A 14,018-nucleotide genomic window follows, 5' to 3' on the forward strand; every position below is an offset into this window, starting at 1 on the left:
CCCAGAGCCTGCCATGCTGGACATGTGACCGTTGGCAGATAAATAAGATGGCGTTGAGGATACAGGGGGCCTGACCTATGCCTGTGAAGTCTGGAAGGCTCTGTGGGTGCGTTCCTGCCTAAAGGGAGATATCTTAGCAATGGGAAAGAGTTCCTCAATACCCATTATGTGGTAAAGGGAGAACAAATGTCTGAAGACTGTGCAGCTTATTAGATTGCGTCAGCCTTCAGTTGCTAAGTGACGGGATTTCAAACCCTAGACAGAGGTGGTAGACGGACAGGAACGGGCTTTTTAATCTAAGTGCATAGCACTGCTTCAGCATGGTGCTCACTTTAGGCTTTAACGTAGCATTTCTGTTTCATTTAACCAATTATTCATCAATGAGCTTAATGGAATGGATGTTTTTTATTGTGTGTACACCCCCCTATGTTAAATAGATTTTTTATTTTTTAAAGGCCAGTTATTACATGGATCAGGATACTCTGCATCCTGATAAAGTCCCCCCCCCCCCCCCCCCATCATCATCATCATCACATACCCTTCACCATACATAGAGATTAGCATGGTGTTATTTCTGTTAGCTTGTCGCTAACAGCTGGTTTGATGTGCACTGAGAGATGATCTTATGGAAAGTTCCCCATGCATATCTCTATGAAAATTGGTGTCCTTAAAGGGTTAAATTGTTATTCCTCTTTTAAATCAACGTTAGCATGGGTGTGGAAACTTTCTCGAGCCACTGTATTCCATTGTAATTCCGGTTTTAGCTATAAATTGACCAAGAATTGAAACGACAGCTCTTTGTATGGCCGAGTGAATTTCTCTATTCTAGTATGAAGTTTTGGTATGAGTTGTTATTAATAAGAGGCCCAGACCCAGATGAAGCTTTACGGATACAAACCGCTCTGCGTTCATCTGTGCATTGGGTTTCACAGGTCGATACGACGCCGATATACGAATACAAAATCACTCATTTATTTGTGCATTGTGTTTCCTGAGTTGCAAATACATTTTTTTTTTTCCCTCATTAGGAGCGTGAGAAAACTTAATCCCTGTTGCTAGCTCCAATGTAGTCAATACTCAATTCCTGATTATATCCTCTCTCACACACACACACACACACAAATCTAACACTGCTCCCACAATCCTCTGCCCATGTGCTCTCACAGGTGGACTTGCAGACTCGAGGTTCATTTATCGGCACTCCACGACACGGGGTCGCACAACCAAATGCAACAAGACAAGAAGAAGAGCTCCAACTTGATTTGCGCTCCCTTAAATCTTGTCGTTAATATGCTTTCCAGTAACAAATACGCTTAAACACAAGAACTTTTAGCAGCTTGAATTGAATTCTGAAAGGTCCTTTCAGTAAGTCCATTGTCCTCGGGAGGAGCTCAATCTTTCAGAGTAAATTGATGAACATTAATTATTAAGCATTAAGCCAAAACCAAAGGCCCGTCTGTTGTAGCTCACAGAGCTCGGGGCACCATCACCTTAAGCATGCGTACCACGACGTCCATAAATCCAAGCAACTTAACGCTCGTCCAACTCATCCCTAAGTGCACTTCTGACTCTGGAGCCATGTGTCTGCTATCTAATCCAGTGTGTGGCAGGGTGTCTTCCTGCTGAGATGGACATCCCAGAACAGTTCCAGTCTACACAGCACTCCTCGCAGTCTTCAGTCAGGCTGGCATCCATTTAAAAAACTCGTCCAATTTGGCCAACATCGAGTCGTATGCATTTTGTGAAAACCACCCACCACGTCTTCCATTTTGAGAACTCTCTTCGCACACATTTCCACTACAAACGCACAACATTTTAACCCTTATGATCTGATTCCTAAGCCTTGTGCTGGTTTTTGTTTTTTTTACTTCAGGCGTGCACCTGTGGAAAGTCTGCCTGGATACTGTAGGAAGAAGGGGGGTGAGAGCAAGTTAACGTATGCACGATTCACGTCAGATGCTCTGCAGAATGAACACCTGTAGAAACCTTAAAGAGAGACAAAAAGGCACACTGGCGTCATGGAAAGTCACACATGCACTCATGCTTCAAAATGCTCCATTCCTTGTCAAATGCATATCATGCCGACTGGTCGTGTCACTAATTTGCCAAAGTGACCTTTGTGAGAGCAGAGAGACGAGCTTTTTACTCTGCCTTTCACTAGCTCTTCTATCAAGGACAAGAATATCTCCATAGCAATGGCTACCCACAATCCATTACTTTTACCCTTACAAGGTGTCCGTACGTCATCTCTCCTGCCTCTCTCCTTTTTATGTGCTTAAACCAAAGAGAAAAAAAAACAGGGATTTGTATGTACATAAAACAGTATATATAGCCAAAAGACGTAGGACAGACGTCACAGGCAAAGATTTAGAGAGATTAGGATTTAAAGCAACTGTTATAAAGATGCAAAGAGGCCACACATAGTCGAGGAATCATACGCACTCAGCTTAAAGGCCTCTGAGGAACAAAATCATCCTAATCTGGCTCTTTAATCTACTGCGGGATAATTTACAAGTCTCTTTGGGAGAGAGAGAGAGAGAGAGTGAGCCTGTTCTCTATTCCGCTGGTGTATGCGTGTGTGTGTGTGTGCGCGTGCGTGTGTGTGTGTGTGTGTGTGTTTCCCACACAGACTAACCTGTTAGACTAAACCTAACCTGCCCAGGTCGGGATCCAACCCGCAGCTCTTTGCTACATGTCGTTCTCTCTCCACTTTCCCATCCATTCCAGAGGAAATTCCCGGTTTATTCCAACTTATTTTTGGAGTGCGCTGCAATCCCAGAATGGCGACATCAAAAGGGGGACAGGGAGAGACAGGGATCAGACTTTGGAGACAGGCTAACCAGCTAACTAAGTCTTTGGAGGTAGAATGTGAGATGTGTGTTAGACAATCTCAATTAAAGACAACTGTCGCCACCTGTTGCTGATTGGCTGGAACCGGGCCGTGTGGCTCGTGTTTCAGTATATCCAGTTGTTCCTTTAATCCTTTAATAGTTCTCTCCGCGGACATTTGGATTTTTCAGCTACAGTCATTTCCAAGAGCACCCATATTCAATTCAATGTTCTTTATTTGGCGCCAAATCACAACAACAGTGATCTCATTGCGCTTTTTATAAAAGAGCAGGTCTAGACCGTACTTTGCGTTATTTGCAGAAACCCAACAATTCCCACAAAGACATATATATATATATATATATATAGACGTAGTCCCACATTCCCATATAGGGAATTCAAAACTTCCCCTTCCCCATAAATGTACGGGTGATGTCACAGATGTTTCATAGAAATGTGTCTTCATAAAAATGTGTCTACAGTCAGCTGTACGCCTGAGAAACTAACCAACGAGACCAAGGAGCGCTGCCAGGGCTGAAGACCTCCCAGACACCACATGGCATCACCGACGGGTGATGAAAGCAAACGGCGGTGCACGAGCACCACAGGGACGGGGCGCTTAGCAACAAATACACCACCAAATGTTTAAAAAAAAAAAAAAAAAAAGACATCTCACATTACACCTTCAACAGAACCAAAAAGGTGTTAATGTGAAAGTCTTTCTCTCACTAAGCTCCACACTACTCCTGCACACACTGAGCTGTTATGGTCGACCCCGGCAGCCCGGCCCGATGATTGGCAGGGCGGATTAACGTGACTGGCAGCGGCTCCAAACATGCCCGGCAGCGAGCCGTCACCGCCCCCGCCCGGGCAGCCGTTTGCCCTTCTCTCCCGCCCGGCGTCGGCTCTGCTGCTGTTGACGCGTCAGACTCTATTTACTCAGCGAGGGCCTGGCCGTCTGTTTGCGGCGGATCGGCTGCGTCTCCTGGCCTCCTACAACGTCACACTCCGCATCCTATGATTCGACAGGGCTCTGTACACCTGTAGCTCCAGTTAGACAGAAACAAAGAGATTACGTTGCCATGGCTCACCTCTGACAGCAGTGAGAAAGCAGTTAAAGAGGCATGCACACATGGATGGGTTGCGTTAGCGATGCTCCGACGCCCCCTCGTTGCGTCAGCGCCTCAAAACTAACAAGCTGGCACGCGAGGGGTTACCGAGCACTAAGGGGTCACGGTCGAGCGGGTTTCTGAAATCAATCTGTCTCGCAGACCGGACGGATCTGAATGGAAACAGGCCGTGGTGATGAGCAATGACGTTGCCATGACAACAGGCAGGCAGAGCGTGCAGCCTGGCTTTGGTATCTTCAGGCGTGCGGCAGGCGGCACCCAGACAGTTTGGGGTTTCTAACCTCTTAAGTGGAAGAAGGCAAGCTGCGGTCTCATATGGGTTCATGGGAGGATGAGGGGGGGGGGGGGTGCGGATGTGAGGGCGATAACTACAAAGTCAGGCATCAGTTGAACCTCTTCTTCAGAGTGCAAACATGGGAAATGAAAAAGGTGGTGTTACTTTGGTTTTTTTTGTTACCATCCGAATCCAGAAATGGCCAACTACAGAGATATGAGAGGGACAAACACACAGATTAAAGCATGTCAGAAAAAACACAATCAGAAACACACAGGAAAATCAACCAGACGCTCTCAGTGTTTCCATCTCACACCGACAGACAGCCGCTGGTAAAAACACACACCGCGTGCAGATTAAAAAGGCAGCATCGAGTGTGAAGAGAGAGAACAAGATGGCTACAACAATAGAAAGAGCGTGGGGAGCTCAGAGAAACCCGCCTGCTGACTGCTGGCACAGGACCACTGCTGAACCACTTGGTTAACGGGCCAGACCAGACTCAGGGACTGGCACAGGACCACTGCTGAACCACTTGGTTAACGGGACAGATCAGACTCAGGGACTGGCACAGGACCACTGCTGAACCACTTGGTTAAAGGGACAGATCAGACTCAGGGACTGGCACAGGACCACTGCTGAACCACTTGGTTAACGGGACAGACCAGACTCAGGGACTGGCACAGGACCACTGCTGAACCACTTGGTTAACGGGCCAGACCAGACTCAGGGACTGGCACAGGACCACTGATGAACCACTTGGTTAACGGGACAGACCAGACTCAGGGACTGGCACAGGACCACTGATGAACCACTTGGTTAAAGGGACAGATCAGACTCAGGGACTGGCACAGGACCACTGCTGAACCACTTGGTTAACGGGACAGATCAGACTCAGGGACTGGCACAGGACCACTGCTGAACCACTTGGTTAAAGGGACAGATCAGACTCAGGGACTGGCACAGGACCACTGCTGAACCACTTGGTTAAAGGGACAGATCAGACTCAGGGACTGGCACAGGACCACTGCTGAACCACTTGGTTAACGGGACAGACCCATCTCTGTCCCCGTGGTCAGAGCCTGACCCAGAGACAGCACGGACAACACGTTAAAAAGAATGTTGAAACTAAAGTAATGGATGCAGATGTTTTCGTTTTGTTTACGATTCAGGAAAAACTTAAACTTTATGAATACCTCTGTTAAAGGTATGTCTTTTTGTACTACGTGGCATTGTTGTTACATTTATTTGACCAAAAGTGAACTGAACCGCTACGTTTCAGGGGCTTCCATCTCGTTTACCAGCATGTTTTGAGGCTTGTTTCCTGTTACACTTACGCCCCAGGGGACATTTAGATTAAACTGCAGCTATTTCTTTGCCAGCTGTAGTTGGTTTTTGAATAGAAACGGCTTTTTTTTAAGCCATATTGCCCAGCCCTGCTGTCACGGAGGATAACTCCACATTACTCCCTATTAACGCCTTGTCAGCGTCACCTCTTGGTCTTGAGTCTTTGTCTGTGTATTAAAAGGTTTTCTAAAAGCATGCAGGCCTTTAATAACAGAGAGAACAATGCATCAGGGAGGAGCAGCACCTCCCTGGTGGTGGTCGCGACACCAGCTGCAGTCTTCTCCTGAACAGAGGTGGCGCTACGGAGCAAAGGCTACAGACTTTGCTCCGGACTAAAAGAAGAAGAAGAAAAAGGTAAACAACGGCAGAACTGGCAGCAGCATTGATGTCGATGCTTGGATTTGATTGGATGACCTACTCCGTCGTGTCGAGCCTTTCATTCACCATAGAAGAACTCATCTTAACCCTCATGTTGTCCTCATGTTGTCCTATTTCAATGTTCTTTTTAATTCCCCAAAATAACGTGATTGATTCCACACAACGCTCTTTGCCAAGTACACATCTCTACTTTCATTCATTTTGGGTCTTAATCAATTTTATAGCATTGTAAAAAAGTGTTTTTGAAATAGTGTTGAGTAAAAGTTGACATATTCCAGTCTGTGATTATCATCAACATCCATTCCTTTAATTTTAGTCCCAATAATTCCTAATTTCTGCTTTTCTAACTCAAACATTAGGTATAATTTCCTATAAATGAGGTTTATTGACCATAAATTCCAAAAATAACTGTAAAACTAAAGTCAATAAGTTAGTGTTACATAGTGTTAAAGGCCAAAAACAGTGACAAACATTGGAAAAAAAGCGTCAAAAGTGTTGAAAAAAAAAGGAACAAAAATGTAAGAAAAAGTTAAAAACATAGATGGAAAGCCTCAATAAAAGTGTTTATTTTCAATTTTGACGGGAAGACAACACAAGGGTTAAGCCAGCGAGTTCAAGGGAGACCTGCAGTCACTCTGAGAGTCCGGTTGAATCCGGTTCCCCTCGAGCTCCTTCAGGTTCCCGTTTCCACTCTGTAGCGAGATCTACGTCGTTTGGACGTCACATCGGCGCACGCACGCTTGGGTGTAAAAGGCCTTTACCTGGCGGCAGGTGGAGCGTCACCACCACCAGGGGGACGTGGTTCATATGCAGGAAACGGACGTCTGAAGGCCCTTCTAGAAACAGACGTTTGAAGGCCCTTCTAGAAACAGACGTTTGACGGTCCTTCTAGAAACAGACGTTTGAAGGCCCTTCTAGAAACAGACGTTTGAAGGCCCTTCTAGAAACAGAGTTTGAAGGCCCTTCTAGAAACAGAGTTTGACGGTCCTTCTAGAAACAGACGTTTGACGGTCCTTCTAGAAACAGACGTTTGAAGGCCCTTCTAGAAACAGACGTTTGAAGGCCCTTCTAGAAACAGACGTTTGAAGGCCCTTCTAGAAACAGACGTTTGACGGTCCTTCTAGAAACAGACGTTTGAAGGCCCTTCTAGAAACAGACGTTGAAGGCCCTTCTAGAAACAGACGTTTGAAGGCCCTTCTAGAACAGACGTTTGAAGGCCCTTCTAGAAACAGACGTTTGAAGGCCCTTCTAGAAACAGACGTTTGACGGCCCTTCTAGAAACAGACGTTTGAAGGCCCTTCTAGAAACAGACGTTTGAAGGCCCTTCTAGAAACAGACGTTTGAAGGCCCTTCTAGAAACAGACGTTTGAAGGCCCTTCTAGAAACAGACGTTTGAAGGCCCTTCTAGAAACAGACGTTTGAAGGCCCTTCTAGAAACAGACGTTTGAAGCCCTTCTAGAAACAGACGTTTGAAGGCCCTTCTAGAAACAGACGTTTGAAGGCCCTTCTAGAAACAGACGTTTGAAGGCCCATCTAGAAACAGACGTTTGAAGGCCTTCTAGAAACAGACGTTTGAAGGCCCTTCTAGAAACAGACGTTTGAAGGCCCTTCTAGAAACAGACGTTGAAGGCCCTTCTAGAAACAGACGTTTGAAGGCCCTTCTAGAAACAGACGTCTGAAGGCCCTTCTAGAAACAGACGTTTGAAGGCCCTTCTAGAAACAGACGTTTGAAGGCCCTTCTAGAAACAGACGTTTGAAGGCCCTTCTAGAAACAGACGTTTGAAGGCCCTTCTAGAAACAGACGTTTGAAGGCCCTTCTAGAAACAGACGTTTGAAGGCCCTTCTAGAAACAGACGTTTGAAGGCCCATCTAGAAACAGGTGCTTCTCTGTGGTGCTGGTGGCAGGAAACGTGGCGTGACCTGGTTTCTGCGTGTGCCCAATGCGCGCGCGTTGGTACGGGGAGACATGACAGATGTACGTGTGTTGTAAACAAGCACTCGGCTCCATCAACTCCCTTTCTGCCAGTGAAGCGTCACTGGGACTAACTCAATATTTACTCTATAGCGTAATAGCCAAAAACCGTTTCCAATAAATTACCAATGCAATGTGGTGGACGAGGACAAGGAACTACAGATCGACACAATGTTGTGGTCTACTCCAGTTTCCCTTTAAATGAACTATATTTCAAGCTGCAACCCCACATTTAGCTTTGTACATAATATCTAGTGGAAATATGACGCTGTATAATTAGAAAATACATTCAAATGGTTAGGGTAACACATCCTGTGTCAGTATTACTGACCTCATTCTTACTGAAAGTTTACTGACGGATGGCGAGAGGAAGACAAGTGATACGGGGTAAAGTCAATGCACACACACACACATGCACACACACACACACACACACACACACACGATGGAGGAAACCATTACATACTGATTGAATCAACAGGCCAAACCGATGATGCCAGTCTCAGTTTATAAGAGTTTCAATTAAACAATTTGGACAAAAACACCCAATCTGGATTTTATCTTTAACAACGGGAATAGTTCAAAAGGTCAGTCACTTTTCCCCGAAATTTATACTACATCAAAGATGTATTAGACTAAATAAAACAGTGTTTGATGGAGCGCCATCTTCTCTCCAACACTCACATTTTGTGTGCGATTGTGGGTAATTCTTTGCATAGTCCCGTCAAAACTGAAAATCAACACTCGTCACTTTGACGTTTTCAACACTACGTGACACTAACTTATTAACTTTAGTTTTACAGTTCTTTTGGGAATTTATGGTCAATAAACCTCATTTATAGGAAATCCTACTTGATGTTTGAGTTAGAAAAGCAGAAAGTAGAATATGTCAACTTTTACTCAAATATTTCCAAAACACTTTATTTTCCAAAACCCTTTAAAATGGAAAAAGACGCCCCGAAATTAATGAAAGTAGAGATTTGTCCTTGGCTAAGAGCGTTGTGTGGAATCAATCACGTTGTTTTGGGTAGTTAGAAAGAACACTGACATAGGACAACATGAGGACAACATGAGGACAACATGAGGGCAACATGAGGGCAACATGAGGACAACATGAGGACAACATGAGGACAACATGATGACAACATGAGGGCAACATTAGAACAACATGTGGAGAACATGAGAACATGAGGGCAACATGAGGGCAACATGATGACAACATGAGGACAACATGATGACAACATGAGGACAACATGATGACAACATGAGGGCAACATTAGAACAACATGTGGAGAACATGAGGGCAACGTGAGGGCAACATGAGGGCAACATGAGGGCAAATGAGGACAACATGATGACAACATGATGACAACATGATGACAACATGAAGACAACATGAAGACAACATGAAGACAACATGAGGGCAACATGAGGGCAACATGAGGAGAACATGAGGAGAACATGGGGAGAACATGAGGGCAACATGAGGGCAACATGAGGACAACATGAGGCAACATGAGGGCAACATGAGGACAACATGAGGACAACATGAGGGCAACATGAGGGCAACATGAGGGCAACATGAGGGCAACATGAGGGCAACATGAGGACAACATGAGGACAACATGAGGGCAACATGAGGGCAACATGAGGACAACATGAGGGCAACATGAAGACAACATGAGGACAACATGAGGACAACATGAGGACAACATGAGGGCAACATGAGGCAACATGAGGGCAACATGAGGGCAACATGAGGGCAACATGAGGACAACATGAGGACAACATGAGGACAACATGAGGGCAACATGAGGGCAACATGAGGGCAACATGAGGACAACATGAGGGCAACATGAAGACAACATGAGGACAACATGAGGACAACATGAGGACAACATGAGGGCAACATGAAGACAACATGAGGACAACATGAGGGCAACATGAGGACAACATGAGGGCAACATGAAGACAACATGAGGACAACATGAGGACAACATGAGGGCAACATGAGGACAACATGAGGGCAACATGAAGACAACATGAGGACAACATGAGGACAACATGAGGACAACATGAGGACAACATGAGGACAACATGAGGGTCAAAGTGTGCTACTTTCAGAAGAAGTTCATCAGTCTTGCTTTAGTTGAGTTGTAGTTTCCTAAGACGGTCTAAAGGAATGGCTCGACATCATGGGAACTACTTTCATTTGCTTTTTTGCCGACTCACACGAGAGGATCGACACTACTCTCACTACAACAGTAGATATAAGGCTACAGTCAGAAGCTGATTAGCTTAGCTTAGCTTAGCACAAACAGTGGAAGCAGCTTCTGCTCTGTCCAGAGGTAACGTCGTCGCTCTAGCAGCACCTCTAAAGCTCACTTATTAACACTTTGGATCACATTTGTTGAATCCTTACAAAAGTGTAATAATGACATGTTGTGTTGTGCTGTGCTATATTCCTGAGGTTGCCAGGCAACCAGTGGAGACTCCTTGTTTCCTCTGGTTTCCAAAACTCATCATTCAAAGCTGAACTACTTAAACGTGTTACATGATGGTGGCTTCAACAGTTGTATGTTTGCGTACGACGGCAGGCTCCCTGTGACCTCACCAAGACGCGTGTGTGGCTGTTCTGCATTCATTTCTATTCACACGAGATGACATCACACCCGGCAGTCATTCACTCCTGTAACACACCAGGCTGCCAAATAGTGAGCCATTGGCTGTCCGTTACCCAGAATTCACCAGCGAGCTTAGCAGAGCCCCTGTCCTTTACATATAGCGGGGTCTCAAATGACGAGAAAAGGGTCTTTCAAGACAACCCTTGCGGACGTTCAATAGGCTGATGGGAAATCCAGACACACTGGATTTGAAGTATTGACAAACATCTGACTTCTGACAGCTGGTGTATTTCTTTAAAATAAGTGAGAGTAACTCGAGTGAAACACACTTCACCACCAAGCGTGAGTGTAAAATAAAGCACCTGATGATCAAAAAGGAATGGCAACCGATGCCACGTGTGGCCTATGAGTTCATATCTCTCCTATTCCCAGCATGAGGCACTGCACTAATTTAGGAATAGATAGAAACGTCCCACGCATTTCTTCTTCTGTGTTCATCAGAAATCAAGCCTTTCTGAATGAGATCCCAACGGGTAACTAACACACTGTGGGTGTTGAACTCCCAAAAAAACAAAACCCTCGCAACAGGAACAACAGAGTGACACGGATACAGGACGCATGGCTGAAATAAACAGCTCCAGCAGATGTGGGCTATAGCCTCCAGCAGATGCGGGCTATAGCCTCCAGCAGATGTAGGCTATAGCCTCCAGCAGATGTAGGCTATAGCCTCCAGCAGATGTAGGCTGTAGCCTCCAGCAGATGTAGGCTGTAGCCTCCAGCAGATGTAGGCTATAGCCTCCAGCAGATGTAGGCTATAGCCTCCAGCAGATGTAGGCTATAGCCTCCAGCAGATGTAGGCTATAGCCTCCGACAGATGTAGGCTATAGCCTCCGACAGATGTAGGCTATAGCCTCCAGCAGATGCAGGCTATAGCCTCCAGCAGATGCGGGCTATAGCCTCCAGCAGATGCGGGCTATAGCCTCCAGCAGATGTGGGCTATAGCCTCCAGCAGATGCGGGCTATAGCCTCCAGCAGATGTAGGCTATAGCCTCCAGCAGATGTAGGCTATAGCCTCCAGCAGATGTAGGCTGTAGCCTCCAGCAGATGTAGGCTGTAGCCTCCAGCAGATGTAGGCTATAGCCTCCAGCAGATGTAGGCTATAGCCTCCAGCAGATGTAGGCTATAGCCTCCAGCAGATGTAGGCTATAGCCTCCGACAGATGTAGGCTATAGCCTCCGACAGATGTAGGCTATAGCCTCCAGCAGATGCAGGCTATAGCCTCCAGCAGATGCGGGCTATAGCCTCCAGCAGATGCGGGCTATAGCCTCCAGCAGATGTAGGCTATAGCCTCCGACAGATGTAGGCTATAGCCTCCGACAGATGTAGACTATAGCCTCCAGCAGATGCGGGCTATAGCCTCCAGCAGATGTAGGCTATAGCCTCCAGCAGATGTAGGCTATAGCCTCCGACAGATGTGGGCTATAGCCTCCGACAGATGTGGGCTATAGCCTCCGACAGATGTAGGCTATAGCCTCCGACAGATGTGGGCTAAAGCCTCCAGCAGATGTGGGCTAAAGCCTCTGTTTGGCACAGGCCTCCACAACTAACACACACTGCTGCTATGAAGATCCATCCATGAAAATCTCTTTAAAAAAAGTGATGACAGCACCTGTTCCCAAATCTGAAACAGTGCATCTATGTTGAAACAAATCTAAATAAGGACGGTTATTCAGTAGAATCACACGACATGAAAGGTTGAAAAGAAATGACTTTTTTAGATGAAGGCAAGTTACTATGCCAACTTACAAATTAGTTTCTTTACCCTTCATGAGAGATTTGGGGTTAAAACAACTGGTATATATATATATATATATATATATATATATATATATATATAGATAGATAGATAGATAGATAGATAGATAGATAGATAGATAGATAGATAGATAGATAGATAGATAGATAGATAGATAGATACTTTATAGTGATTTAGTGTGAAAGAAAAAAGGAGGGGAAAGAGGTGTACATTGGGGGTCATTGTGTGTGTGTTCGGAGAGCCCCAGACGCAGCGGTGCGCCCTTACCCTCGCTGCCCGTGAGGAGTAGGGGTCCTCGAATAGATTCCAGATCACGGGCTGCCACTTCCTCCACAGGCTGACATTACCGTCGGCGGCCACGTCCTCGATGCCGAGCCTCTTCCCCGTCTCCTCGTCGTCCTCCCCGGTGTCCACGTTGAGCTCGAACACGTCCAGCGCCTCCTCCGCGTCCCGGTGCTGCCGGTAAGTCATCCAGCAGCAGGGCTCCACGTCCGTCTCGTCGATGCCCCAGAAGGAGAGCTCTTCCTCGAACAGCGGTCCGCACACATCCGCCGGGCAGTGGAGCTTCCCGGTGCGGTAGTAGTTGAGCACGTAGGCGAAGACGCCCGGGTGGCGGTCGAAGAAGTACTCATTGGTCCGCGCGTTGTACTCGATGAAGCCGGGGACTTGTTGCAGCTGATCCAGCACGGAGTCTAAGTCCGAGTCGGAGGCGAGCAGGGCCAGTCGCGTCCCCGGCAGGGTCTTTAGGGTGGTTTTGTAGGTCTCGTGCCTGGTGCCCCCGACGTTGAGGATTATCCTCTCGTTGTCGTCAAACTTGCCCATCGCTCTGTATCAGACATGACTTGATGGAAAGCGGGAAAAGTTGGCGCGTGCAGTCCGGAGGTAACGGCGAGCCCGACGCGCACACACCCACAGTCCTCTTCAAAACAACTCCGGCATCTCGGCCGTGGTGCGCAGCATCTCCGATATCCCTCATCCGACGCGTTTGTGGCTTTGCAGGGGGTCGGGGAGGGGGGCCATCGCTGGTTTAGGAAGATTTCGGGGAAACGGAGCTCGTCGACATGTATCCCACAATGCGTGCAGACAGTCGGCGCTCGGGGTTGCGTTGTGGCGAATGATCTCAGCCAGTGGCTCCAGCCCGACTGCGCGGCTGCCGTTACGCGTCTCCGGCGTGCCTGCCCTCTCCAAGACGCACCGCCGCTCGTCAGCGTCGGGCTCGTTACTCACGCGCATGTAACGCAACAGCACGGATTCATTTAAAAAGAGCAACGTGGTCTTCTCACTCGTCACTCCCCGGGAGAAGTCACTCATCGCGCGGATTTGGTGTTGTCTCTCTGCCTTGGAAAGGAGAAGTTAACCAGCCCCCATCTCGCTGCCTCGGCTCGAGAAAACTAACCAGAGGGAACATTTGCATGCTGAGGATCACATTATACTCTTAGAAACGGCTTTAGTTCCCTGCAACGACCCGGCAGGAAACTAACGTTGGGTGCTGAGAAATTATGAAAAGCAAAATGTTCATTTTAATCTATAATAATAATAATAATAATAAACAAAATGAACTTTTTAGAAATCAAAAACAGGGATTCCAAAAATAGCCTTTATGTGATTTCCGCCTTTTATCCCTTGTGTCAAGACATGTTTACAGCATTTG

At 46.7% G+C, this 14,018-nt stretch overlaps 1 protein-coding gene across 5 annotated transcripts in view; it reads right to left on the reverse strand.

Moving 5' to 3' along the window:
• The window catches only part of kcnc2 (potassium voltage-gated channel, Shaw-related subfamily, member 2), a 63,499-nt gene extending 49,880 nt beyond the window's left edge, over window positions 1–13,619 (reverse strand). For 3 of the 5 annotated variants that reach the window (XM_032507699.1, XM_032507698.1, XM_032507697.1), the window contains exon 1: window positions 12,635–13,619. In XM_032507699.1, the coding sequence (XP_032363590.1) occupies window positions 12,635–13,189 (555 nt within the window). In that variant the 5' untranslated portion in view covers window positions 13,190–13,619. The remainder of the gene's footprint in view (window positions 1–12,634) is intronic. The other 2 variants (XR_004328843.1, XM_032507696.1) reach the window with 1 other exon arrangement.
• Between the last annotated feature and the right edge of the window lie 399 nt (window positions 13,620–14,018).

The sequence above is a fragment of the Etheostoma spectabile genome, unplaced genomic scaffold (assembly GCF_008692095.1).
Source record: "Etheostoma spectabile isolate EspeVRDwgs_2016 unplaced genomic scaffold, UIUC_Espe_1.0 scaffold00003926, whole genome shotgun sequence".
Lineage (NCBI taxonomy): Eukaryota > Metazoa > Chordata > Actinopteri > Perciformes > Percidae > Etheostoma > Etheostoma spectabile.